Source organism: Calonectris borealis, chromosome 16, assembly GCF_964195595.1.
Source record: "Calonectris borealis chromosome 16, bCalBor7.hap1.2, whole genome shotgun sequence".
Taxonomy (NCBI): domain Eukaryota; kingdom Metazoa; phylum Chordata; class Aves; order Procellariiformes; family Procellariidae; genus Calonectris; species Calonectris borealis.
In genome coordinates, this window is record NC_134327.1 from 11,878,775 (window position 1) to 11,906,695 (window position 27,921).

At 57.5% G+C, this 27,921-nt stretch overlaps 2 protein-coding genes across 5 annotated transcripts; one reads left to right on the forward strand and one right to left on the reverse strand.

Moving 5' to 3' along the window:
• Window positions 1-170: 170 nt before the first annotated feature.
• On the reverse strand, window positions 171-15,326 carry LOC142089165 (lysosomal alpha-glucosidase-like). 4 transcript variants are annotated; one of them, XM_075165288.1, is made up of 20 exons: window positions 15,258-15,326; window positions 9,236-9,773; window positions 8,895-9,040; window positions 7,758-7,923; window positions 7,157-7,253; window positions 6,017-6,136; window positions 5,635-5,753; window positions 5,433-5,564; window positions 4,544-4,654; window positions 3,590-3,703; window positions 3,336-3,420; window positions 2,862-2,979; window positions 2,382-2,515; window positions 2,109-2,260; window positions 1,775-1,923; window positions 1,543-1,684; window positions 1,245-1,343; window positions 955-1,119; window positions 728-874; window positions 171-505 (listed from the first exon to the last, which is right to left on the reverse strand). In XM_075165288.1, exons 2-20 carry the CDS (start codon window positions 9,761-9,763, stop codon window positions 443-445), a joined length of 2,787 nt encoding a protein of 928 aa, XP_075021389.1. In that variant the 5' UTR covers window positions 9,764-9,773; window positions 15,258-15,326; the 3' UTR covers window positions 171-442. The 4 variants fall into 4 exon arrangements, with proteins under 4 accessions (XP_075021389.1, XP_075021390.1, XP_075021388.1 ...); XM_075165289.1 differs by lacking the exon at window positions 15,258-15,326 and adding an exon at window positions 11,011-11,100; XM_075165287.1 differs by lacking the exon at window positions 15,258-15,326 and adding an exon at window positions 11,007-11,084.
• MAFK (MAF bZIP transcription factor K) lies at window positions 13,435-27,921 on the forward strand. The gene is made up of 3 exons (XM_075165293.1): window positions 13,435-13,571; window positions 21,737-21,816; window positions 23,021-27,921. The coding sequence occupies exons 2-3, from the start codon at window positions 21,781-21,783 to the stop codon at window positions 23,453-23,455; spliced, it is 471 nt and encodes a 156-aa protein (XP_075021394.1). The 5' UTR covers window positions 13,435-13,571; window positions 21,737-21,780; the 3' UTR covers window positions 23,456-27,921.

A 27,921-nucleotide genomic window follows, 5' to 3' on the forward strand; every position in this document is an offset into this window, starting at 1 on the left:
AACTGGGGGGGCTTGGACTGGGGCTGACATCGAACAGCTGAGATTGGGGGGATGGAATCGGGCGGACCGAGATCAGGGACTGAAACTGGGGGACCCCACAGCAACTGGCCGCCCCCCACCCCTCGCCCCCCCATGCCACCACCCCCGTCCCCACGTCACGCTCCCAGGACAAGCTCTCCACGTGCCTTTATTGCAGCGGGGACCACGGGCGCCCACATCTTGACCCACACCACCCACCCGGGACCACGCGGGGGGCACCCGGTGGCCAAGCCCCTTCCCCACGCCCCCCGTCCCCTGCCGTGCTGGAGGGGGGCCACACAGTAGCAGGTGACAGTCCCCACCGCCTCCTCCATGGCAGCATCCTGGCCTCGAGGGCCGGAGTCTCGTGCATCTCCCGGACGGGTGGTCTTGGCAAGGTGGGGGTGACCCCGCGGTCCCCCACTCACAGCCACCGCAGGGAGAAGCCCTGGCTGAGGCTGAGGCCAAGGTCACTCACGGTGAGAACCTGCGGGAGGAGAGGAGACATTTTGGGGTATGCAGAGTATCCTTTTCCTACCCAGCTTGGCTGAGCTCCGCTCCCCCTGAACCCCAACATGGCGGGAGAGCCACCCCATAGTCCTCAGCCACCTCCTTGGCCACCAACCCTGTGACAAGGGCTGGGAGAGGAGGGATGGAGACCCCCAGGATGGGGACCCCCACGACAGGGCACCCCAAGATGGGGCCGTACCTGGTTGTCCAGGTAGGAGAAGGGCTTCTCCTGGCCGTTCAGGAGGACCTTGCTGGGTGGCTCCCGCACCCCAAAGATGCTCAATGTGCCAATAGTGACCTCGGTGGCCTCGGTGCTGGCGTGGAGGACGGTGGAGGTGAAGATGTTCTGCAGGAAGGGACGGCATGAGCTCAAGGTGGCCAGGTGCCACGGGACCCCCCATCCCTACCCTCCCCATCCTGTCCCACCTGCGTGACGTTGAACACCAGGTAGGAGTAGCTGCCCCGCTCGAAGGTGTCCAGGCTCTCGCCGTCATCCCAGAAGAGGTCCCCCCAGGCGGTGGCACTCAAGGACAAGGCCACAATGAGGCGCAGGGGGTTCCCTCGGGTCGCCTCGCTGGTGGTCCCCGGTTTCTGGGGTTCAAAGACATGGGTGCTGTAGGGCTGCAAGCAGCCAGGATGGGGTCTGGGAGCTGAGGTGCTGCTGGGGACACACACGCTGTGGACAGCCCCTGGAGAGGTGATGGGTGGACGCTCACCTGGGTGGGCAGGATGGCACCCTCCCGGACATGCAGGTTGAGGTGCTCCAGGGGAGCTGACATCTTCAGCATCTCCCCACTGCTGTTCACCGAGGAGCCCTGGGCAGGCGGTGAGAGACACGGGTGTGAGGGGGTCGGGGGCACAGCGGGGGGCTCGAGCATGGGGCTGGGGAGCAGCCGTCCCCACCCCTTCCTCCATCGGGGCTTGCTGGGTTCAGCCGTGGCTTCCCACCCACAGCCCCGAGATGGTCAAGCAGGGACCATCCAACCCCTGGCCAAGCGCCGCAGTGCTCCTCACCGTGTAGAAGTCGTACCACACGCCTCGGGGGACATAGCCTGTGACTGAGTCCACCCCAGCCTCCAGCACTGGTGTCACCAGCAGGCTCCGGCCCCACAGGAACTGCCTGTCCAGTCCCAAGGTGGCCACATCCTGGGGGAACCTGCGGCGGGACGGAGACGCCGCTCGGATCGGCCACTTCTCCGTGATCCAGCCTAAGCATCTCCCCAGCTCCCGGCGGGGATGCTCTTACTCAAAGAACAAGGGCCGGGCGACGGTGTCCCCTTGCAGGTGGGCACGGTGGAACAGGGTGTAGAGGAAGGGCAGGAGGGAGTAGCGGGTCAGCAGCACGTCCTTCATGGCTGTCCTCGCCGCGGGGCTGAACACCGTCGGGTCCTGGGCCTGGGGGAGATGCGGGGAGTCAGCAGCCGCCCCATCCCCACCGGGCATCCCCACAGCCCCTGCCCTCCTGCATCCCACATCCCCCATCCCACATCCCGCATCCCCCATCCCACATCCCCCATCCTGCATCTTATATCCCGCATCCCACCCCTGGGATGCCTCCCACCGAGCACGCCGCCCTCCACCTTCTCGTTCTGGGTGTTGTGGTTGCGGGCGAAGGGGTAGAAGGCGCCGAGCTGCATCCAGCGGGTGCACAGCTCCTCCGAGGTGCTGCCGGAGAAGCCGCAGATGTCCGCCCCGACCAGCGGGATGCCGAAGAGGCTGAAGCTCAGCAGCCCTGGGGGCAGGGACGGTCAGCAGGGCGCAGGGAGTTTCGGAGATGTCTCCAAATAAGCAGAAAGCTCGATGGAGCTGGGGGTGCTGGTAGGGGAGATCTGCGTGCAGCCCATGCCACCCACCGGGGATGGAGTAATACATGTCCTTCCACTGGCTCCGGTTGTCGCCCAGCCAGTGCCCCGAGTACCGGCCCTGGCTGGGGAAGGTGGAGCGGGAGATGACGAAGGGGCGCTTCCCCCGGATCTGGATCAATGCGCTGGAAGACAACGGGGAGAGCCAGGGGCAGGAGGTGAGAGCAGCCCATCCCTCAAAACCAGAGGGAGAGGTCCGGCCCCACCACAGCCCTGCAGTGCCAGAGGGTTGGCCCGAGCGGTACGGGGAAGGTTCAGCGCCAGCACTGGCCTCATCCACCCATCCCTCCCGGAGCAGCCCTGGCTCCCCTCCTCTGCTGGGTTATTCCCATCCTGGAGCCTGTGAGCAGCCAGAGCATCTCTCCTTTGGGTTGGGCATTCAAATCCTTGTCCTTTTCCTACAGAGCCCTGAGCAGCAGGATTTCGTCCCATCCCATCCCCAGGCCAGCGGGAAGCGGGACGCTCGGGTACCTGGCTGTGGCTTTGGCTTCCATCAGCCCGTAGAGGTTGTGGAGGTTGTAGTGCACCGAGGCTTTCTGCTTCGCCGAGGCACACACCGTCTTCGCAGAGAGGGAATCGCCCAGCACGGCTGCCAGGAGGGAGAGCCCCCGTTGGCACGCGGTGGGGGGGGTGCGGGGGATGCGGACCCCCCACACGCTTGCTGGCTCTGGGGCAATCCTCCTGCACACAGGAGCCAGCCATTGCTGCCAAGCCAGCGCCAAAAGCTCAAGCAGATGGTCCCATCCTGCACCCTGACATGGCCCTGACAAACATGCAAGGCTTGGGCATGGATACCACTACGCACAAGTAGGGATGGAGACGTTCAGAGTGTAAAATGGAGACACAATGTCTTAAAAATGGTTTTCTCCCATAGCACTCGGTGCCAGCGATCTCAAAGCACGCGGTACCTACCAGCCCAGCCTTGTATTTCATCTCCCTCCTTACCCGGGGTGTACGGTGGGCTGTCGAGCTCTCCCGGGGGGCAGCCGTCTTCAGACCCATCCATGAAGTTGGACGGCTCATTCATGTCCTAAGGAAAGAAAGCATTTTCAAAAGGGGGAGGTTTTGGGGATTAGTGGATAGACCTGAAAAAGCTGCATCTGAGGGACAGACAATCCTGCCGGGACTGGCAAGAGACATGCACCGGGCACGAGCCGAGCCGCCGGCAGGGAGTGACCCGAGGGCAAGGAGGGACTTACGATCCAGAGGCCGTCGAAAGGCACATGGGCATGGAAGCGTTGCAGGTTCTCCAGCCACCACTGGTGCGTGTCCGGGTTGGAGAAGTCTGCGAAAGCAGTGAAGCCAGGCCAGACCTGCGGGGAGCCCATAAAACGGCGGGTTCAGCGGGCAGGCAGCTCCCAGGGGGATGCTGTGGCAAACGGGGTGCCAGGAGGCTGTGAGCATGTCAAAGGACTGGGGGTTGAAACGGGCAATAAACCAGAAGATAACCCTGGGCTGACTGCTTCGAGTCCTGGATGCTGCACACGCAGCATCCCTCCTGCCTCCGTGGTACCCGGGAGCCTCGGGGTGCTGGGGACACCCCCGCAGCCGGGCGAGGGGCGCGGGGCCAGGCGGGCAGCAGTGGCTTGTGGAGCAGCCTCCGCTGGCACAAGCCCCGACACCACCCAGGCCAGGGCACATGAGGGATGAGCCGTGATTTCTCCATGCTTTGCCTCACTCCAGGAATTCTAGCTGATGGATTTTTCCCCATGTTTTCAGGCTACGTTAAAAGCCCCCTTCTTGTAGATGGCGAGGGAGAGCCAGTGGGAGCAAACGGCTGGGAAAGTGGGGGGACAAACTGGGAGGGAACCGCTGCGGAGCAGATCCGGAGGCACATGTCCATTGCGGACAACCTCCCCTCACCCCAGAAACGGGAAGGGAGAGAAATCAGATGACCAGCCTCGAGCGGCACCGCCGACGCCGTTAAGCTCATATGACTTCCACGGGTGCCTCCGCCGGGGCAGGGGCTGGCTCCTGGGGCCGGTGGAGACGCCGGGAGGTGACACGTGAGGCTGAGGGCTGAGCCAGGCTCTGGCAATCATCCCAGAGAGGTCCCTCGGCTGCTTGGCTTTCCCTCCAGCGCGAGGGATGAAATCCCAACCCTGCCATCGCACAACCCTGCGGAGCTGGGATTTCCCCCCGGAGCTCCGCACCTGCCCGATGAGCGGCTGCCCTTGGGTGGTGTTTAGGAACAAGCCCCGTCTCAAGCCTTCGTCGAAAGGCCAGTAGGAGCCGTGAGGGTTGGTGCTGCTGATGCCGGGATCCTGGGGACGGAGCAGAGGGTTAGCACCTTTCCCGGCAGACCGTGGCCCCTTCCCCCTGCCAGGCCGGTGTGATTCAGAGAAGATGACAACCCAGACGGGGTCAGGCAGAGCCCACACACGGCGGCTGTTTCCCCCAAGGGGAACAGAAACTTACTTCAACACTTCCAGGCATGTTTTCTAAAATGCCACTTCTGCAAGTCCCCACGACCCGTTAGGGTGTTTTGGGGAGGGGGGGACAAATATAAGAAATCTTGCGCTTATGCAAGAAATGTTGGGTCACAGCGGGGCTTGGGCTACAACCGGGAGTTCAACGGGGAGGGAACCCGACCTTCCCTCCCCAGGACCCCCTGGTCCCCACTGCCCCCAGCAAGCAGAACCCGCACCCCCCTTCCTCGCGGAGGGAAGAAGGGAGATCATAGCCAGGTCATGAAATCCCAGCACTCGTGGGGACGCGGGGGCACCCGAGCCAAGCACCCACGAGTTAAACAGCCTGACCCACAGTTCCTCCATTCTTTTGCCCATGGGGGACAGGGGCACCCTTGTACCCCCGCAGCAGACAGGAGCACAGCACGAGAACCTGGCCTGCGTCTCTGCGGTCCCTGCATTACGGGGATTTCCAGTGGCAGTTTAGAGCTGCCTGCCCAGCACTGGGGACCGACCTCGGATAAAAATCCCCGGGGCTGGGGATGATCAGCTGGGACCGTGAGCATCCCTTATGCCTCTGCCTTGCATCCCGGCTCTGCAACAAAGACAGCACGGGGGAGAGGAAGGGGACTACCAAGATCATAACGTAGCGCTGTCTGTGTTTGTGGAGGTCTTCCACCAGCGAGGGGAGGGAAGCAAACTTCTGGGGGTCGACAGTGAAGTCCCGGTACCCGTCCATGTAATCGATGTCATTCCACTGTGCATCCTGCGGGACAGAGGCTCAGGGATGGGTGACAGAGTCTGGACCCTCCCTCCACGGGTCTGGGGGGGGTTACCTGGGGGATCTGGTAGTTCCTCATGGCTCTCACGATCTGCCAGGTCTCATTGCTGGATCCGTAGCCCCAGCGGCAGAGGTGGAAGCCAAGCGCCCAGAGGGGCGGCATGGCGGGGAAACCTGCAGCGAGAGAGCAGGAGCAGGGATGGGGTGTCCCGAGACAACAGCAGCATCTCAAAAGGATGGGAGAGGAAAGGGAGAAGGGGGAAAGGAGGTGACCGCTGACCCCTGACGTGCTGGGAGGGCTGGGGATGGGATGGCTGGGGACCACTGACCCCTCCCCAGCTGGGAGGGCTGGGGACGGTGGTGAAGCTGGGGTGAGACAGGGATGGGGGTGCGGGGAAGGTGCCCAGAGATGGCCACATAGGGGTGCAGGCACTTACCTATCACCTGCTGGTACTGCTGGATAACCATGTTGGGATCGGGTCCCAGGAAGATGTAAAAATCCAGCACCCCCCCGATAGTCCTCCAGGTCAGGCCCGGAGCGGGCTGCAGGGCCACCTCTTTGCCGGAGGGGGAAGAGAAAAAGACAGTCAGAACTGGGGAGCAACCCCCAGACCCTGACCGCCACGGCAGGGACCAGGCACACCACAGGCAACGCTCAGCCTCTGGCAGGGGAATGGAGGAATCCCTGCCTTGTGCTCAGCAGATGCTAAATGGGCGTCTGGAGGCTTAAATCATCGCAGCCCAGGGAGATCGCTGGTTTACGCGGGGAGAAAGCTCACCATCTTAAAAATTTGCTCTTTAAGCCCAAAGCTGCGCTGTTCTCCCAGCTTCCACTTAAAGACCAAGCACATGCAGGGCTTTCCCTCATGTCCTCCCCCCAAATCCCCTCCTAAGTGAATTGAGAGCTACTTGTACGAGCGAGCGTGTGGAGCAAGGGCTTTCCTGGGAAGAGCTTTTCACATGAACGAGCCCTCAAACCTCAGCTCAGGTGGTTGCATCTCCCATGAGCTCCTCCTCGGGAGCATCGCTGCAATAAAATCGAGCGCAGCTGAGGCTACGAGAGCCCCAGCGTGCTCAGCATCAGCCCAGCTGGCTGCAAGTGGCGGCTGCTGGGAGGGACGGGTGGTCGCCGGTGCTGTCCACGACACGGCAGGAGCCCGCGGGAGCTGCGGCGTTATCAGCTGGCAGACACGCGCGGATCCCGAAGCCACAGCCGGCGGAGCACAGCTGGGAAGAGCGTGGGCAACAGACGGCATCCCCGGCTGCGCCCCAGCCGTGCCACGCTGCCAGGCCTGGGGGCAAGGCCGTTTCAGGCGGAGGGGGAACGGGCACAGACCCGCACACGAGGGACTTGCTTTTCCGACGGCAACTCGGCAGCTGGGCGTGTGGTTAAACTGCTCGGCAGTTGCTAAAGAGCCTCGCCGTAGCCAGGAAACAGATGGCCACGCTCAATAACGGAGCCATCAAACCACATCTTTCCCGTTTATGGCTTCCTCTCGCCCCAAGTTCCCAAACTGGCCACTCCAGCAGCTCCCATCTGGAGGGACAAGCCAGCCGGAGTCCCTGGGGACACCTACCCATCGCGTTGCTGTTGAGGAGGAAAACCCCATGAGCATCTCCGCCCTCCTCCATCAGCAGGTAGAAGGGGTGAGCGCCGTAGAGGTTGAATGATTCCTGCAAAGAGGAGGTGCCGGGTGAGAGAGCAGCTCCCGGGTAAAGCGGGAGAGCCCCGCATCACCGGGGGTGAATAAATGGCTCTGAGTTGCTGCCACCACCTAACCAGGCATATGTCATCCCCCGTGCAGGAGAAGGAGAGGGATGAGGATGGTTTCAGAGCTGATGCTGAAGGCCATGGGAGGCTGCTTCTTCCTCGCAGCTCAGGGGCTGCTACTGAGCTGGGCTGGGCGAGAGGGAAACCTCCTGCCTCGCCGCAACCTGTTGCACGAGTGGCAGGGTGGAGCGGAAAACACCCGGGGCCCTCGGAGTGCCAAGAACGTTTTGCAATTGCTCTGAAATCCTCCCCGGCACATATCTGCCCGTCGGCCTCGACCACCCCTTGCCTCTCCCAGTGCTGCTGCCCACCCCCCGGCATGTTTTCCCAGGGCTTGTCCAATGCACTGGAGAGCGGTACCCCCATCCTCGCCCCCTGCACCCCTGCGGGGAGTGGGGAGATGGTACCGTGGGAGAGACGTCGCGTGCCCACAGCGTGAGGGTGCTCCAGTCCAGGCTGTGCAGGAAGGTGCCACGGTGCTCCCCCAGCCCGTAGAGGAACCTCGACGGGAGCGATGTGGCTATCTGGAGAAACTGGTCAGCGAAGATCAAGGGGGCCACAGTGGTGTTGAGCCTGCCGGGGTGACACCGAGGGAGAGAGAGAGTCAAGAGGGGATACTGAGATGCGTCTGGATCCATTTGCCCACCAACAATTGACCCCTTCCCTCTCGAAGCATCCCAAGGGCCAGCACGGCAGCGTATATCCCACCCTGCATCCAGCCCCAACACCTTGGCCCAGGTGGCAAATTCGTGTCTGTCTGGACGCGAGGCACAGCCCGAGCCTGCACCAGCCTGACCCAGCCCGGCGCAGCCTTGCCTTTGACACCAGAAGTTTCCACCCAGGTTATTATTAACCACCGAGGCGATGCGGCGGTGGGGTTTCTCAGCCCGTCATCGCTGATAAGTAGCTCCCAAGTAAAGTACGGACCACAGGCGCCAGCAAAGGGAAGGAGGAGGAAAGGCTGGGATCTCAAAACACCCTGGCCATACATTGACCACCCGTTGGTGCTCACCGATGGCTTAGTGTGGGCAAAGCCATGGAGGTGACTGAGAGCAGTGCAGCAAAGCCACCCACAGTCCTTTTCCACAAAAAGCCTGGAGCTGTGGGTGTCTCTATAGCTTGGACAGCCAGGGAAACCCAAAAGCAGAGTGAAACAGGCAAAGCCACAACCCTTTGGTGGCCTTTGCCCTGAGTCACCGGGTCCCTTATTGGTGACATGCGGGGGACCTGCACAATGTTTGGCTGCTGTAGAACCTGGCAAGGAATGAGGGCACTGGGAGGTTTCTGGAGAAGTGCTGATCCCACCCAGTCCTCCCACGGCCACAGCAAGCACATGGGCAGCCTATGGGGCCGGGAAGCCACGTGCTGCCGCATCCCCACGTGAGCACTGCTGGAAGGATGAAGACGAAGAGTAATTATTGGCTGGAGATCCCACAGTGTGGTTTTCCCTAAGGAAAAACCTCTGGGAAGCGTGCTGGAGCCTGCCTAGGGTGGGATGAGCTTTCCCCCACCCGCTGTGGGATGCGGAGGAGGTGAGTTCTTACAGCACCGTCCCCGTCGCCCTGCGCCGCAGCAGCACCCCAAAGGGGTCCCGGGAGAAGTCCAGTTTGTAGATGGGGTTTTCCGCTCTCTTCATCGCCCGGGGAACCTCGAGGGGAACTTCATACCGTGGGTTGGCCGCATCCGTTATCTGCAAAAGGGAGAAAACGCGCTTTAAAGACCAGCAAAGCAAGAGGGCAAAGGGTTGGAGATGCTCACTGAGGCCACATACAGCCATGCCTGGAGCACGGTAGCTTCCAGACCCAGTCTGAGCAGGGGACGGTCACCTATGGGATGGAGCGTGCAGGGGTGCAGGACTGTGGAGGGCAGCCAGCGGGGAGCTCACCTTGATGTGCAGCCGCGTGTCTGTCTCAAACTCCACGTCCAGCCTCAGCATCTCGATGTCCTGGGGGTAATAGGCCTTCTCCCTCCGCACCAGCAGCCCCACCATGCCCAGCGCAGTCTGGTTGAGGCTTTCTAGGGCGTAGCTGGGGAAGTTGGGGGGGTAGAAGCACCAGGGCACCCCCCGCTTGCCCCCTGCTGGAGGGGGGCTCTCAATGAAACAGCACCCTCGGCTTTCGCAGAGCTCCTGGGTCACCACCACGTGCCGCTCCGGGTAGCAGTCAAAGCGATGGCTTTCAGGTACCAGGAGACATTCGGGGGGCAGCGCAGGTCCGGGCCAACCCCCCGATACTTGCCGCAGCACCCAGACGGTGACAGTGCTCAGCAGCACGGCGGCCACCAGCAGCCCGCTGCCCACCCACCACGGAGCCAGCTTCCCACGGCCGGTGGGCGTCGGGGCGGCCCCTTCCTCCTCCACCCGGCATGCCGCTGGCTGCGGCACCGCCGTCGTCAGCTTCTGGTATGACTTCATCGTCCTGCCGCTGGAGCGAGGGGGAGATGGAGGCAGGTGTGAAGGAGTTGGCAGGGGAGAGCTCGCCCGAGCCTTGAGGACGGCTTCCCCACTCCCAACGCCCACAGTTCAGGCAGCGCCTGCCCGCCCCTGCCCGTCTCGGCACCTTGCACCGTGATGTCTGTGCCCTCAGCTAAGATGCACGCGGCAAACTCAGCAAAGGATGGCTTTGCCAGGGTCGGGTGGTCCTGACCCTGCTGGATCGCGGAAGGATGCTGCCACACGACTCTCCGGCAGCCCCAAGGGACAAAGCGCCATCCGCCTGAACCCCACCTGCTCTCGGGGGGTGGCAGAATGGCCCCTCAAGGAGTTTTTGCCAAGTCTGAATTTATGGGCTGCAGCGTTTCTGGAAGCTGCAAGCAAAACCGAGCTCTCTCTGCCCATCGGAACAGAGCTGTGGTGTTGGGAATTGCAGTTCCGAGGTGTGGAGCATCCTTTGCTCCGAGCATCCTCCGCTCCGCTCTGAGCATCCTCTGCCAGTGCCCAAAGCCCTGAGTCAGAGCTTTTAGCCCCAGGGAGGGCTGGGCGAGGGATGGCAGGGAATATGCTGTCAGTCTTTGCCTCCCACTGATAAAATCTGATTTTAACAACCTCTCAGGCAAACATCTCCCAGATTGTAAGGGAAGGAGACCCCCACGCTCCTGCTGAGTGCAGGGGGCAATCTCAGCACCTTAAATAAGAGAGACAACTTTCTTCTTGCCATCTCCTGCCCAAGCCATAGGCACTCAGATCCTGCTCACCTCCGCCCTGCAATCTGCAGAAGCTCAGCAAAACAACTCTCCCCCAAAAGCAGATTTTATTCCCCGGCAGCCCCCCCGCCCCAGCTCCGGCACCAAAATGGCTCAACCTGCCGGGGCCTGACTCCGAAGCCACCCCTGAGCGGCAGCGCCTGCCCCACGCAGCGCCTCAGCCTTATGCAATCGCCGGTCGCTTCCCCACGCGTGGCGGGCACCGGGGGCGGCAGCACCCACCCGCCGCGGCCGGTGAGCACCGTCGCGCCCGGCATGCGAACCCCGGTGACCTCAGCATGCCACCAGCCCATGCACCCATGCTCATGCTAGGCCGCCCCGCGATGTCACCCTGCACTGGGCACTGGGCACTGGGCGGGGGGGGTGTCCCCAGCCCGGCACGGGGAGGCAGCGCACCCCGGGACCCCCCCTGCCCCGCCTGCCTGGGCCCCGCTCCGGCCATGCCAGGCGCTTACATACACGTGTCTCCTCTTGACATTGTGGCTGCGGGCAGGCAGCAGGCAGCAGGCAGGCAGCAGGCAGCAGGCAGGCAGGGCTCCCGGCCGCTGCAGCTCTGCCTGCTCCACCGTAAAAACCCTACAAGACGCCCGGGTAGTACCGCTTCTCTCTAGTAGCAGCGCCTCCACACACGCCTCTCCGGCGACTTCTCAGCAGCTCGCTCCTCTGGTTTGTGTGCTTTGTTGTTTTTTTTTTTTAAATATATGTATCTACACTTAATACTGTTCGAAAGGCCCGAGGTGGAGAATGTGGTACATTAACGATTTTTTAGATTTTCCCCAGCCTGGATGCATGCAGGGTCTCAAAACCCAGGGTATTAATGCCCCTATCCCACTTGTAGGGTGAGAGCGCTTTACCCAAAGCAGCGTGAAAGAGGTGCCTGTGATGAACCCTGCACCGTGGCTTCAAGGAATCCTGATGCCGGACATGTTTTGAGCACACAGCGTGTGGGCTAGACCCACAAAACCCCACACTTCCTAAAACAAAGCCCTTTTTCCATCCAGGTTTTCACCAGAAGTCCTTTCTCCCATACGCTCCTGTTCATCTTTTTTACGAGTGTATATAATTGCACGCTCCCCGCCCAGGCGTTCCCACTCTTGGGGGACTGGAGAGCTGCTCGTTGTTTACTATCGAAGGCCACTGCAGTCTAAAGGTCAGCAGCAAAGGACAACAGACCTTTGGAGCAGAGTTGCTTTCCCCAGGGAATGAAAACAAAAATTAAGAGCTGTTGTGAACAGGACGATTCACCCCGAAACAGAATTTCAGGCGACGTGACCCCCCTATGCCATCAAATCCATGTTGTTGCAAAGACAGGGGAAAATACCTCTATTCTAGTGAGCCCCATGTGTGGGGCTGTCACCACAGAGGGTGTGACCCCCCACCTAGGATGCAGCCAGCCCATCCCTCCAGCCCTTGTGGTCCACCATCTCATGGACGTCTCAGGGAGAAGCCTTGGATGATGCAGGACAGCTCCGGTCACTCCTGGTTATTACCACCTGAAGAGGGTTGGGTGCTGGGGACATTGGTGGCCCCAAGGCTCCTATCACCAGCACCCCTCTCCTTGCTTGTCTTGGCTCTCCGAGCCACCAGAACCCCCCAGGACGTAAAGGAGATCTGGAGACAAGCCTCAGAGGCATCAGTGGGGACCACAGGGATGGTTGAAATCTGCCCTCCAGCCCTGAGCTCATCCCGTCCCAGCGCCTGGGGCAGGTTTTCAACCAGAATCTGCAAATCTGGTGAAGGCCAACGCTGTTGCAGTCACACTGGGCGGCAGCTTTGTGCCATTGCCTGGGAGCTTTAACCAACTTCATTACTTCAGTTCCAATAAAAAATAGGGGTTTCTTAACAGCGGGGTGGTGCATCTGCCCAAACCCCACTTCAGCCAGGGCTCGCTCGGGCCACGCGGACCCATGGGGCTGTGCCAGACGTGGGGCTCCCCATGTTTTGCAGCTCACGTTGTGCAAAGGGAGCAGCGAAAGACGGGATCTTACTCAAAGCCTCAACTATAGCCCTTAGATCTGCTCCGAGGATATTTGGCCCCAAGGCTGGAAAGCACAAATTGCACGCGGCCGACAGGCTTTCTAATATAGTTACAAACACAAAAAAATCAAAGGGAGCCCAGTTTCGATGGAGGCGGTTGGGTTTGGTCAACCACCTCTGTTATTACATTTTTTGGATGTATTTTCATCATTATTGGATGTTCCCGGGGTCTGAAACGTCTCTCACGCCATTGGGGTCAGGGTGTTGTGTGAGCAGCTCTCGCAATTGCACAAGCGAAGAGGAAGGATTGGGCGCAGGACCTGGCCCTGGGGCAGGATTTGGCCCTGCAGAACGCTCGGGGGGCTCTGGGACCTGGCGGAGCCGGGGTGAAGGCTTGTCCGGTGCTCGGTGGAGGAGGACAAGCCCTGCCAGTGGCCACCTCACGGAGCCCGGGGACCCGAAGAGCCTCCCATCACCCCCGAGAGCCTCACGCTGTCGAGGACACTTCTGCCGCCGCCGCCGCCTGCCCCGGCAAACCCACCCACCCGTGGGGGTGCAAAACCCCACGGCCACGCCGCGGCCCCCTCCACCGGGGCTGGTCCGGGCCAGCGGGAGCTTTCGGAGAGGGGCCCGCACGGAGCCCGGCGATGGGGCGGGGGGGCCGGGGCGCGGTGCTCGGCGCTGCACGCCGCGGGGGGGGCGGCGGGGCGGCTACGTGACGGCGGCGGCGACTCCCCGCCCCCTTCCCCGCGCCCTTCCCCATGAATGAACCGCGCGGGCGTGGCCGAGGGGGGTGACGCGTCGCCGTCGGGGCGGTGCCGGGAGGGGTGACGCGCAGCGTGACGCGCCATGCCGGAAGCGGCGGGGGCGCTGGTTGGTCGGTGGCGCGGCGGGGGGGAGGGGGCCGCCCCGCGCTTGTTGTTGTCCGCGGGACTCGCTGGCAGGGAGGGAGGGAGCCGCGCAGCGCCCCCGCCGCCCCCCGCCGCCGCCCCCCGCCGCCGCCCCCGCCCCGGGCGCGCGCGCGCGCTCCCGCCGGCACGCAGGTGAGGAGCCGCCCGGGCGCGGCGCGGCGGGGGGGGGGTTGGAGCTGGAGCTGGAGCTGGTGGTGGGGGGGGGAGCGGCCGCGCGCTGCCGCCGATTGGAGCGGGGAAGGGGGGGGGGGCGGCTCGGTCCGGTCCGGTCGGGTCCGGCCGGGTCCGGTTGGGCGCGGGCGGGCGGGGCGGCTGAGGTAAAAGTGCTGAGTCACCACCGCGCCGGGCACGTGGTGCCGCCGCCCCTCGCACCGGGCCGGGCCGGGCCGGACGGCGCGCACGTGGGCCCCCTTGGGGTGGCGGCGAGGGGGCGGCCGCCCCGCCTGAGGGGAGCGGGGGGCCGGGGGAGCGCTGCCGGGCGGCCGCTCGGCCCAGCCGCCCCGAAGCGCCCGGGGAGCCGGGGCGGGGGCTCGGCGGGCCCCGGGGACCAGCGGTCACACCTTCGCCGCCGCCTCGAACCCAGCAACAGCGCTGCTCCCTCACCCGCGGGACGGGGCCGGCGGCTCCCCCCGCACCCCTGGGGCCGCGGGAGCTGGGGACCCCTCGGGAGGGGACGGCGGGTTTGCACCCGGTTGATGCTTTCCGCTCTCTTGTTATTATTTTTATTTTTCCCCCCTAAGGATGAGCGCGCAGCCTGCCTCTGCCTTTGAATGGTGCTTAAAATACATGTGAGGAAACCTGTTGTGACGCTGCACGCTCCGCTGACTAAAAATAGCTGCTTTTGTAGTACGGAGGGAGCCGGGGCGCAGCCGGTGCCCGGCAGCGTGGCAGCGGCGGTGGCCAGGCGTGGCGGCGGGCTCGGTGAGCCGCTCTCCGCCCCGCGTTATCGGGCGGGAGCAGCCGCCGGTGGGAAATGCCGGCCGGGCTCCTCGCTCCCCGTGGGACGGGCTGCGGGGCTAGGGCTGCGGCGGGGAAGGGGGGCTTATCTCCCCCGAGCACGGCTTCTTTTTGGGTCGAAAGAGGGAGAGGTGCGTTGTGTGTTCCGGCTGGTCCCGGAGCCTGTGGGGAGGGATGAGTGTGCAGGGGGGAAGCCCTGAAAATGGGGCGCTCTGCAGCCGCCCAGGGACATGCCAGTGGGAGGAAAGGGGACGGTGACATTCTGGGAGCGGGCGCTGCCGTGTGACTGTCTGGTAGGCGCGGGACAGTTTGGGGATTTACTCAGAAATGGGGTGGGTGGGGGAACCTCTAACGAGCTCCCGGTGAAGGCAGTGGCATAAATTGGGGAAACATCCAGGCCACGAGCGAGGGGAACCGAGATCTCCAAACTCTGACGGTGTGTCAGGGTCTGTTTGAGAAAGACCTCCTTCCTCCTCCTCTTCCTCAGGCAGAGAGCCCGCTCCCCTCCCTCGTGGGCTGCTCCGTGGAGGATTTATTTTACAGATTCTGCCGAAAGCAGGCCATGAGGTCTCAAATTAGGAACGAGCCCCCTTTGGGCACAGTTGTTACAGAAAAGGGAAAGGCCTCCATTTTCGCTTTCACCTGGCCGCCCCCTCCTTCACCGGCGTAGTCCTAAAGCTGAGCTGGGACTGCGGAGGCGGGGGCAGCCGGTAAGAGGAAAGTGCTTCCCCGGAAAGCTGCACGCCTTTTTCTTGCACTTTCAGTCTTTATAAGCCCTGTCCGTCGAGAAGTGCAGCCCTGCGCCCTACCCGGCACGTTGCGCCGTGCTACTGTCAGGGTTTTAGCAGCAAATGAATTTACCTTGTGATTTTTCTCACTGATGAAATGGGCGCGCGTTCCTCTGCTTTTCCCTCTCTCCTTCCGTGTGTACGCGGTGCTGCCTGCGGAGAAGCCTTCCTCGTGCAGTCACTTCCTAGAGGTGATGGACGCCGCGGTTGCCCAATGGCAGCACGCAGGGGTGCACGGCACCGGGGTTAACTCCGCTCGTACCCGGCCGAGGTGCCGGACGGCGATCCGGCAGCAACGGGGCGATTGCCGCAAGATTGGGGCGTGCGGTGACTCTCACAGTCAGGACACCCTGCCCGCTTCTGCGGGCTCTGAGCTTGTCAGGGCTTTGTACCTGAGCCGTGTTAAATGTTCCTGGCTGTATTACGCCAGGCTCGTATCCTGCTTTGCAAGTGTTTCTGAACCAGAGGCAGAAATTTGTTAGCTTTTTTTTTTTTTTTTTTTGCTTGCCTGTCAAGGACAGCGTGCTTTGTCATGTTTTATCTCATTTCTGCGCCGTCACCCGTCTCGGCAATCTGTTGCGGCAAGGAGTTCAGTACCGCTGTGTGCCTCCTGAAAGGGAAAAATACAGATCAGCTTGATACACTTATTTCCATCAACGTTGGAGGATGATTAATGATGTGGAATGCGCTGCAGAACTTGGTATTGAAAATCTCTAGCTGTGTGAGATGTTTGGGAAGCGAAGAAAGGACAGCTGGGAGCGCTGGCCCCCGCGGCAGTCCGGGTTTGTGGGATAAGCTTGCTCACTGATCATTTTTGTAAACATCCAGCTGTGAAATACTTGAGCAGTGCTAGCACTTTCAATTATCAGGAAGTTTCAGGCTCAGCACCCTGTAGAGATGAACAGGCAGTTTCCACTTCTGTCTGAGCTATTGTTTCAGGCTATCTTCAAACTCGGGCAGAGAGTCTTCCAAGCATGAAGCAAGCACAAAGCGATGCAGCGCTCTGTGACAATCGACACAAGAACTGAGGGGGAAAAGGCAGTCATGAGAGCAATTACCCTGCCGCTAAGCTCCGAAGTGGAGGGACAGGTTGTGTAGCGAATCCCACTGCTTTGCAATATTGCAGGACCCTGAATAGCGATGCCGTTATGTTCCATTATTAGCAGTCGGTGAAGATGTCTGACTCAGTGGCTGGCGTGTGGGATCAGGAGCAGCGAAGTTAGGAATCCCAGCTCTGCCCCAGGAGCCGTCTGTGCGTCCAAGCAAGTTATTTGTTGCTCGGTGGCTCAGCTTGGCTCTCTGGGGGAGATGCATCTCTGGGCTAGTGATGCTGAGGCGTAATTCTGGTGTAGCTCTGTCACTGTGTTTTATAAGCGTGTGATGGAAAAAGTGCTGTATGCTTGTCAGTACCGGGGCTCTCTGCCGCATGCCTTTCCCCTTCAGCCACCTCCTCCATGAATTTTCTGAGGTGACACACAAGTGTACCCTCCTGGTACTCTGTATCCTCTGCTCCTAACCACAGGCTCTCTGCAGCATCTGACTAGGTTGTTTACCAAACCACTGAAGACTGTCTGATCCGTGTCCAGGGTTCCCCAGAGAGCGCCTCAAGAGAGCCGTGTCCTGGCAGCTCTCAAATGCGCTCTGAAGGTTCCTGAATCTCCTCTTTGCTGCTGGATCCTGGTTCCGATCCATAAGGGAAATGGAAAGCTGGCCAGCTGGGCGAGGGCTGCGTGGAGCTCCTCTAGAACAGTAAACAGTGACTCACCCCCTCCTTGTGTCTTCTCTCTCTTCATGTCAAATATATTGCCTCGCATATGCTTCTACTCTCTGATTCACAGCATCAGCCCGTCCCTCCCCGCTCTCATTACGAATGAGTGACAAGCGTCAGTCTGCCTTACAGGATGTGTGAAGATTGTCAGAGCAGGAGAATGGCTTTCTGAATGATGGGGAGAGGGATGGTGCTCTGCCTGCCATGCTGCAATGTGCTGGGAATCCGTGTCGTGCCTCCGAGCGGCAGAGGCACGGCGATGAAGATTTAAGCATCTGTAGTTCCCTTCACCTGTCAGCTCTCGTGTTATCCTTGGTAGGCACATCTGTTTGGCTGGCGCTCTGGAGCTGGGAATAACTTGCGGATAAACGAGAAATTTGGGTAACTTTACTAAAACGGCTGCCTGGGAATTAAATCGCCGCGTTTGGGAATGAGTAGAGTATTCCCTGCGTAACTGTCAGTGCTGAATTGAGACGCGATGGCAGAGATCCCCATCGCTGCTTGAACCTTGCGCTGTTTTTCTGCCCTCTGGAAGTCATCGCTGCCCTGGCTGAAGGTGAGGGCTGCATGTTTTCAGTTTGCTGTACGTGTCCGAGGATGGAAGCTAAACACCAGCAGGGCTGTCTGCCAGGCACTCATGTTCTGGCCGGGGTTTGTCTTTCAGTGTAGAAGGAGTTTTAAAATTCAAGTTCATCCGCAGTTGTCGGGTGTCGGCAATGACTTTATAGTAATTCCTTAATGCGTAAGGCGCTTTGAAAGCCCTGTAGCGTGGAAAGTCTGAAATCTCATTCTGGCATGTTTTCTTTCTTAATTGCAAGCCTGGTGTGGAAAGCTCTGTCCTACCTCTGCCCGAGTCAGGCTTTCTGCTGTCTTCCCCTTTCGAAGCAAAGGAGCTGGGGATCTCTAGATGGTCCAAGCTGAGACGGTCAGGCTTGGGACGTCGGCTGGAGACCTCCAGGTTTTTGGGAGGATGTTGCAAGGGGCATAGGAGTCGTCTGAGAGAGGGAGAGGGCGTTGGCAAGGCTGTCAATGGGGAACTTTATTGCAGGATTACAAGGGCTCTTTATGTAACCCACAGTCAAAACACTTGCTTTAAATACAAGCGTGGAGCTGCACTGGAAAAGCCTTTGCCCCTTACAGTTGGTGTATTACTACTCACCGCTTTATTTATGTAGTGTTCAAAGTGTGTTGTACAGCTTACAGAATAGAGATGTAATGCGATCCTTGTTCCAAAAAGCTGAGCTCCTAATTTTAGATGTGATGCAGCAAACGCAATTAAGAAAAGAAGGGCAGGAATAGGGTAAAGACTAAAAGGGTTCTAGTAATCAAATCGCAGGCAGGGTCCCAGAACACTCCTGTGCAGCATGTTTAGGGGACGCTGCTGGATATGACACGTGTGCAGGATGGTTTACGATTTTGTCATGGGGTTTTGCCTTCTGACTGTGGGAGATGCCATGCCGATTGTAGTTGCTTGTTGTTGGTAGCTGAATAGTCCCGAATAGTCCCAAACAGCCCTGATGGGAAGGATTTTGGAGATGGGGAGATGGAGATGGAGCCCGAGGCCCTGGAGGACTGTTGGTGAGGGTTGTGAGTGTTGTTGTATCGGTTTCGAGCGGAGCCCGGACCACACCTGTGGGTTCACCTAGTGCAGAGATAAGACTCTCCTTGGCACTCGTGTCTGAGTGTGAGACTTGAGCCTGTTTGGGTGTTTCTACTTGCACCACCAAATCCTGCCCTGAGGGTCAGGGCAGACCCCCATCTCCCACCCTTGTTTGAAGAGGGCCCAGCGTTGCGATTCCTGACGGTGCCCTGAACCTCCTTGCTCATCTCTGTGCCAGGGGTGGCTCTGGCACATCGCCCCTGGTGCAATAGGATGGATCCCAGCCCATCCCGGAGGGATGCCGGCCCATCCAGGATGCTTTGGTGTGCAGGGGGAGACAGGCGTGCAGCACAAGACCCCGAAGGCGTCAGTGCCGTCTGCCGAGGAATGTGCAGGGTAAGGAGATGTTGCTTTGGCGACATGGAGCAACAGGTGACCAGAAGGGGTTTCATCATGGGGAGCCGGAGCATTGCTCGGGGTGGCAGGCGAGCCCGCATGCTGACCCCCACCGGAGGCAACCTCACCCCTCGCCTCTTGTTTGCCACGATATTTTATATTTCTTTCCATCTCCGCGCAGCCAAGCGGCCCTGTTCAGTTTTTCCATCGGCTGGCGTAGAACGTGCTTTGAAGACGCGCTGGGTGAGGATCAAAAGGGTTTTTGTGTAATCGGTGGGTGTGACGGGTCTGTCGTCGGCCTCCCCCTCCTTTTTGACTTTCCTTTTCCGGTTTCAGCAGCGCGGAGTGCCGCCAGCGGGACGGCAGCGTGCCCCTCTCCTTGTAGGGACGGGGGCGGCGAGGGAGGGGGGATGCCGAGGGAAGGAAGAGTTTCTGATGCTGTGGGAATGTGAGCTCTCAAACTCTGTAAACAGCTGGTGACTCACTGCATAACTATGGCACCAACTGCCTGCGCGCCCGCGGCGCTGTGCGTCTGCAGGGAGGGGGCTGCCGGCCGTTTCCTTTACGCACTGGCAGCGCCTCTGCTCTCCTGAACTCGCCGGGACCGTTTGGCCGAGACGAGGAGCTTTTTCCTTCCTCCTCCGTGCTAGCGCCTACGTCTGCGCCTCCGGCCTGGAGGTAGGGGTGGGCGGCGAACGCCCGGCGTGGAGGGGAAGCGATGGACGGTGGAAGGGCAGCGCTGGGGTCTGAAGAGACGCCTGTGTTCGCAGGAGATCCTGCCCGCCGGCCTGCCTGCAGTCAGCCCTTGTGCAAAACACGCAGTGTGGCAGCAGCCAGAGGTCAGGCGCATCTCCGTCCCTCGGAGGCGGCTGCTGGGGACTGGGACTTGCTCCCCTGCCCCGTGCCCAGCCCGCTCCTGCGGCCCTGGTGAGGCAGGGGCTGCCGGAGGTGTGCCCAGGGTGGGGTTCGGTGCCGGAGGAGAGGAGGGAAGGACTCGGTGATGCTCTAGAAAACGCAGCGCACACCAGTTGCTGTAAGTGGTCCATTCATCACAGAGCATCTTGGCTTGTGCGCTGTGCGGCTGTCCTTGTCCCTCCTCCAGACACGGAGAGCTGTGCTGTCTCGGGCTTAAAAATAGAGGAGGCGCCTAAATACACTCCCTAATATCTAAGATAGTATCTCGCAGCTTTGCACTTACGGGATTATTTTTCCGCTCCCCCCCCCAGCTCTTCATCTTGATTTTTACGTAAGTCGTGTGACGATGAGATGTCTGGACTGATAAAATTCAAGTGACAGCAGCGCGGGCTGAGCCAGCACCTTCACCCACACGGCTCCCGCTGGTCCCCGCACCCCACCTTTGCGCCCCCCCGAATTCCGCCACCCCCTGTTTGCAGATATGAATGAGTTTGTTTACTCTCCGACGACCTCGTGATGTCTTTGCACAGACATGACCTGAAGTCATTATTGCTTTTGGGCTTCTCTGTTTCCATGGCGACTGTCTCCGGGTTGGCTACTTTCCCAAGGTCACCATGGCAACTATCAGAAGGGAATCATGCTTGGGATGCTTTGGCTGGATTTTTCATGAATGATTAGGATGTGTGACACGATGCAGACGTGGAAATGGGGAGGGTTTGGGCTGGGCTGGAGCGGGGGGGAAGAGAGAGAGCGAGGACTCCCGCCAGACAGGCTGCGCGCTCTGCGGTGCCGCTGGGTGTGCGACCCTCGAGGCCGCCGAGCGTCGGGGAGGGGGGACCGGCACCTCGCACCCTCCCCGCCGGGGGAGCGATAGGCAGAGGCTGTGATGGTGGCACGGCTGCGGTCGCCTCTCTCGCGGTAGGTACCCGATGGACCGCCGTGCTGCCGTCACCGCGGGGTGAAGGTTTTGGGTGGAGGTGCGGGCAGGTGGATTTTCTGCAAGGTGCTGATCGAAGGGGTGTAGTCGCTGGCTAAGGTGAGAGTGAAGGGCAGCGTCTCGGCAGGGGATGGTCTCTCTGTCGGTGGACGTGCCACCGCGTCGCTAGAAATATCAGGCAGGTCAGCTCTCGCAGCCTGAGGCCAAGAGGATTGGGAAGCAACAGTCTTGGTGCGTTGGGAGAGGTGAACTCCCGCCTTGCTTTGTTATCGGGGGGCTTTTGTTTCTGTTGTTTGGGTTTTCTGGTAGCGTCTCCTTTGGGTGGGGACGGCACTGAAAGCAGGTTACAAACCAGGCAGCTTCTTTCTGGGTTACTGATTCAATTTCGAGCCGGGTTAATAATAATCAAAATAAGAATGAAGGGAGTTGTTGTCTTGTGGCTTTTCAGTGCCTTTTATGAGCGGAGGTAACTCTTAATTCAGTCCCTAATAGGCCATTCTGAGCGTCTGGGATTCCTCCGGAGGGAGGTGAGCGAGTGACTGGGCCTGGGAGGCCGCACGCTGCGCTCCCCTTGAGAAGGGACGGCATGCTGCAAGGCGGTGGCATGGTGGTTAGCGTAACTGTTGTTTACAGGCGGGAGCTGGTGTCCTTTCCCCCTTCCCTGCCCTGTCTTCATTGCTTAATCCTAGCATAGTTAATAGCGAAATATGAGGTCTTTAGTGTTAGAAAGCAATGCACTTACCAACACAAATTTCTCTTTCTTGTACCTGAATGGGGTAAACTGATGTCTGAATCCATCCCGGTGTTTTTAACAACTGAGTGGTTATTTCTTTTAATGGTGGCTGAGTTGGGGGTTTGGACTGTGTGTTGGGTATCTTCTTCCTGCCTTCATCTCTGAGATTACTGTAACCTGAAAATCTTGTTTTGTTTTTCCAGTTGCAATTTCTGAGCAGTTTTGTCCGGAAGACTGTGCTCAGGTTATGACGACTAATCCCAAACCGAACAAGGCATTAAAGGTAGGAAAGAAGGCCAAGTGGGCGATGCTGGGTGGCAGGGGAGGCTGTCGCAGAACCATGCTCCATGCGACGTCGGTTGTACATGACTGTTCTTTTTCATTCTGAGAGACTCTTACAAATGGGTGCTGATACAATTTCCCACTATCTACAGGAAAGGTTGGGGTAGAAGAATAACGGCGATACCTAGAAAGAAGTCTAAAGTCTCTGGGATGGCGTGGGGGCTGGAGTATCTCAGTTGCTATCCAAGAGACTTTTGACTATAGCAGGTGTTGGCCGCATCCTGAAACCAGTGCTCCCAGGCCTGTCAATGAAGTACTTCTACTCTCAGGACTGGGAGGCACTGGAGAAAGGACGTGCTCAGCTGGTGTCTCTCAGATCCGTGAGACAGTAAATGCCTCGGACATACCAGCTTGGTGGTGGTCTGCGCATGGGTTGTGCATGCATTGTCACCGTTTCTTTCCAGTGTCTTAGCTCTTCATTCCAGATGTCCTGCAGTCTCTGAAGAGACAAAAGGATGATGTCTTAAGCTTCTGGACTCAATGATCTTAAAGGTCTTTTCCAACCTAAATGATTCTATGATTCTGAAAAATAATTGTGGCAGCAAACCTGCTTGAGAAAAAGGCACAAGGCCTTGGTGTCTTTCTCATGTAACTTCAGAGTCTGGCCTGTGCACCAGGAAAACCAAATCAGGCTGTGGTCCTTGAAGCCAAGCAGGGTTGGTTTTGCTCACTCCTTGGATGAGTAATCTTCAACAAAAAGCTGCAAAATGGTGAATAAACCCTGTATACAAGTGGCTATTCTGCTTTTGAGATGCTGCACTGGTGTCCCAGCATAATGCTGGGAAAAGATGTTGTCTTTAGCATTCAGTATGAATTCCGGGTCCCGACAAAGGAACACAAAGGGCTTCAGTCTGCTTTACAATTATCTCCTTAAAAATCTTACTGTTCAGTGCATACGGGGTGTGTAAGGCTCACTGCTTTCTCTGACTTAAGCGGGTTACCCAAACCCAGACAACAGCAGTGCTCGGATCTCTGCCATGTTTTGTCCAGATGTTTTAGTGGAGCATGTGCTCTCTACAGTGCTTCAGGGGTGTTTTCCAGGTAGGGGTGTCACGTTGCTGAGGGGTGGCCTGTCTCTTTTTCGCTGTCCAGAACAGCCGTTCACGTAAGGGTTGCTGCTACCCCTGTGCTGTTGGTATTTGCAGGTAAAGGAGGAGTCAGGAGAGAATGCCCCAGTGCTGAGTGATGATGAACTCGTGTCAATGTCCGTACGGGAGCTGAACCAGCACCTGAGGGGTCTCACCAAAGAGGAGGTCATCCGTCTGAAGCAGCGGAGGCGCACGCTGAAGAACCGGGGCTACGCCGCCAGCTGCCGCATCAAGCGCGTGACTCAGAAAGAGGAGCTAGAGAGGCAGCGGGTTGAGCTGCAGCAAGAGGTGGAGAAGCTGGCCAGAGAAAACAGCAGCATGAAGCTAGAGCTGGACGCCTTGCGCTCCAAGTACGAAGCACTCCAGACCTTTGCTCGTACTGTGGCGCGAGGGCCTATTACCCCGACCAAAGTTGCCACCACCAGTGTCATCACCATTGTGAAATCAGCCGAAATCTCATCCAGTTCTGTGCCGTTTTCAGCAGCGTCCTAGTGCCCTCAGTGGGGGGAACTAGCAGCCTTTCAGAGGGGAGGGGAAAAGGCTCTTACGCATTGTTCCGGAGTCCTTGGTCACATCAAGAATTGGCATTTTAACAATTTTCTTCCAAAAGTGCAAAAAGTAGAGGAAAAAAAAAAAAAGAAAAAGAAAAAAAAAACAACCCAGACCTACAAAGGGAACTTAACTGGCTGCTTCTGTCTGGATTTGGTGGCTCCATCAACCTCTCGTGTCCAGGATTTGAGCTCTGTATGCAGTACAAGTTGCGAGATCTGCTTCCTTCTTCCCCCTGCCTCCCCAAACCCCTCTCAGCCGTGGGCAGCTTTCCAGCTGGGAGAAGATAACTTGAGGAGTCTCCGGAGTCTTCGTGAATGATGCTCAAGAGCCAGGAAACATTGGACCGTAGAAATCATCATGTGAGATGAATGTATGGAAAAACGAGTTTCCTTTAGTGGCATCCTACTCCCTGTAAGAAGGGTCTCGCCTACCTTCCCCACTTCCATCTGATATTATGAGGGCAGGGATATAGGCTTTTTGGATTAGATTTCATCCTGCTATGAGTGGATGGGAGCGGGAGGACGATGGAGACTAATGCTTGGGTCTGACCACACCCATTAGGAATAACCTTTTGTTTTCAATCCATGCTGTTAAAATATGGAAAAATACATATTTTACATATTTTAATATGCCCCATTACCTGTGTGGCCTATAAAAACTACATTGCATCCTCCTTTATTCCAAGCCCAAGTTTCCCGATAGCTCCTTCCCTAAGGTGTGCCTGTGAATTGGGTATATTTATGCAGTTTATTTCTTCCAAATGATCCGCAGTCTTGAAGTAGCGGCTTTTTTTTTTTTCTGGATTCCCTGAAGCTTAAGGGAAGGAGGCACAGTAAATGCTGTGAAGAGCTGTGTGATGGGGAGGAGGGGAGATGAGGAGGAAAAATGCTGCAAGTATTACCAGGTGGAGGCAGAACTGGCTGCGAGAAGGTGGGACAGTTCTGCTGGGATCAGCACTATGAGAATGGGTTTGTGCAGAGTATTTCAGAAAGACATTTTTTAAAGCACTGAAGTGTAACTAGAGGGCAATAGCATTCAGACGGGAGGAGAGAAGTTATAGAGCCTCCTCTTTGACAAAAGCATTGGTAGGTTAGCAATGAGCATCCCAGCTGGAGAGCTGGGCTCACCAGTCTTTGATGACCAGAGAAGGGCTATGGGGAGGTCGGATGGGAGCTGGAAGAGTCTTTTCCTCTCCATAGCATGTCAGGCGCTGAAGTTGGGATCCAAAGAGTACAGTGAACAACCCTCAGTGTTCAGACAACCTGTGTGAATGTGACCCTGAAACTTGACGCTTTCTCTTGGGAATGGGTGAATTATCCCGAGAAGCACACGGAGGGCAGGATGGAAAATCGGTGTGTGTGTAGGGGACGGAAGAATTGGGATCGAGAAGTCGTTTGTATGGCTCTGAGCAATGGTTTGGGAGAGGGATTTCTGGCTCGGCAATGGGCAGGAGGTGGGAAGCTGAAAGGAGAGGTTCTGCTGTTGCACAGCAGCGGTGAAAAGGCGAATGTTTCCAGGTCACTGTAAAAAAAAAAAAATAGCTATGTTGGTGTTTGTGTGTTTTGTTGTTGTTTTTTTTTTCTTTTTGAAGTAGGAAAGAAAAGGGACTGTGAGTTTTGCAGGGCAGGTCAGAGACTTGTGGAATGGACGATGCCTGTTGTCACGCAGGTGAGAAGAGAATGAGATTGCTGAAGTTTAAGATAAGGAGAAGAGCTTAGCGGATTTGGGCTCCAGAACAGAAAACAAAGATCATAGTGAATTCACGAGTGTTTTGGACTGAAAGAGAATAATCAAGTGCCACCATTGTTGCAAAGGGGACAGTGAACTGGCATCTGACACCCAGTATAATTTGTTGTTTGAGGCTTTGTCTTGCCTTGAATGGCAGTAAGTTTGTAGAAATTTAGCGAAGCCCTACTTGTCTTTGGAAGAAGTTGTTAGCTTGCTTTTTCTTTTTTTTCACCTTGTCATCGGAGTCTCTGGATTTCCCAGGAGGGTCCTTTGTGAAATAGGTTAATGAAAAGAGAAACCTCAGACTTGGTTCTCGTTCAGTCCTCAACATCGACATCCGTGACCTTACTGAGCCAGAAAGGGTGTAAGTGAAACGCTTCCTGAAGGCTCATTACCCCTGCCAGATCCACGTGTTATGGAGGGGAGCAGGGAGTTTCCTTCAAGTGATTTTCCAACACGTAAAGTTTGGATGACACTTAGCGTTACCTCATTTCTCCTCCACTCCCTCCCTATCTCCGAACAGGCAGATCGATGTCCTGTGTATCAGTACCAGTTATTGACTCCCACAGCAGAAGCTGAGGAAGAGAAAGATGTTACTGTCATTTCCTGGTCCTCTCATGTTCTCCAGCTCACAGACATTGGAAACTTTCCCAGACCTTACAGGTGCCTCCGAAAACAGGCAAAATGGAGACTCCTGGCACTGTTGGGGCTTTAAATGAAAACTTTAATGAAAAAGGCCAGTTGACTTGAAAATGCCCAAATGCTTCCAGTCTTTAAAACAGCTCCAGAGCTCCATAACATTCCTGGCTAGATAGGAACACCCTCTGGCTGCCCTTGACCCCCCCCGCCGGGGAAGTCAGACCAGTTGCACCGAGGGGGACGGAGGTCGAACTGTGTTCCGTGGGGTCTTCTTGCTGTTGGAATGAGTTGAGAAACATATCTTTACGTGGCACTTCCCTTGCGGTCAAGTATTCCTTTTTTTCCAGTTCTTGGAAGGGTGCCAAAGGCTTGTCCAAGTGATTGCTAGTTTAGTGCTGGTAGGCACTTAAATCTCTGGTCACTCGATAAAGAACAAGAGGCCTGGGTGTTGTTAAAGCTGTTGATACCATAGCCATGGTAGGTAATCCATATTGGATATCCATAAGGACCACGTGGAAATATTTAAAGAGAGAGAAATATATATATAAATATATAATTATATACATTTTATCGTACAGATTTTTCGTAAAAAAAAAAAAAAAATAATTTTTTTTCCAAGTTTGATACTGTAAATCTTTATTAAAAGAAATTGCCAGTCCAGGGCTCTCCTGGGTGGTGACCTGGAGAGGAATGAAATGTCCTGGCTAAACTTCCACAGAGGGATCAGAATTGCAAGGTAATGTGGAGGGAGGAATGACCCGAAAGCTGTTGACCGTGTTGGAGACCCAGCTCCTCCACCCTCCGCCCTGGAGGGCCCTCCAGCTTGGGGTTGTTGCATTGCATTCCTCTGGGGTTTGGTTTGTTTCTGTTGGTTTTTTTTGTTTTGTTTTGTTTTGTTTTTCTCTCCGTCCTGCACTTGCAAGCCTGACACCCAGGGCGAACGCCCCGTGGGGAGCTGGCTGCTGCCTGCAGAGTCGCCCAGGCGGCTCCGGCAGCGCTCCCCGCAGCCGTACCTCTCGCTTGTCTCTTTGCTGCAGTAGTTTGGATGCCGGGGCTCCCTTCTCTGCCCCTCTTAATTTGTGTCCCCCCCCGCCCCACTGAGGAGCGGGGGCTCTGGATTTGAGTGCTGGGATCCTCTTCCCTGGGCCTGGCCTTTCTTTGGTTGCTCCCCATCCGCAGTGTGACGTGGGAACTGCGGGCTGGGCGGGAGGCAGGAGAAGACGAAAGCGTTGGGCAGGGACCGCGAGGGACATCTCTGTTCTTGTAGACGTGTTTGCTGTGCTCTCTTTTGGGAGTGGGGAACCTTTCCCTCCAGGGCAGCTCCGGATCCCTTTGAAGCAAGTCAGCGTCTCTGCTCTTGCCCAACTCTACCGTCTGCCGGAGGAGACCGCAAAGCGCAAGCTTAGAGACCTGGGTGACACCGCAGCTCCGGGGACGGCCGGGGAGGGGACGAGGTGCTGGCGGGTGAGCTGGTGCGGAGGCGAGCTGTGGCAGGGCCGGGCGCGATGCCACGGGAGTGCGGAGCGGTCAGGCCACTGGACGGCTCAGACCCGGGGAGGAGGAGAAGGTGGCATTTTTTTCTCTCTCGAATCATTTAAACTTCATTGTCATGATTGTTTTTATTTAAAAAAAAAAAAAAAAAAGAAACAAAACAAAAATGAAAAACTTTTGTAACGTGGATTTGTTTTCCTTCGTCTGTATTTCAGTCTGCTGGGGTGTTTCCGTAGATGGTGGATACTTGCTTTCATTTTTTTAATGATAGAAGTCTTCTGTTTTAAGTTGTTTTTTATCACCAGCTCATTCTATCCTCTGTGGTTACTCAGTAATTTCATTTCAATATTTATTTTTGTGCTGCTTTTTTATTATAAAATAAATTATTGATATACCAAGCAATGTGGATTCCTGTTTGTAAGGCGAATAGCCCTGTGTATGTGTCCATTACTTTCTCTTGACAGCCACAACGTAATTTATTGCTGTAAATTTAGCTGCAGTGACTGGTTTTTTTGTACCTTTCCAATAAAGCATTTTCTGGTTTCAGA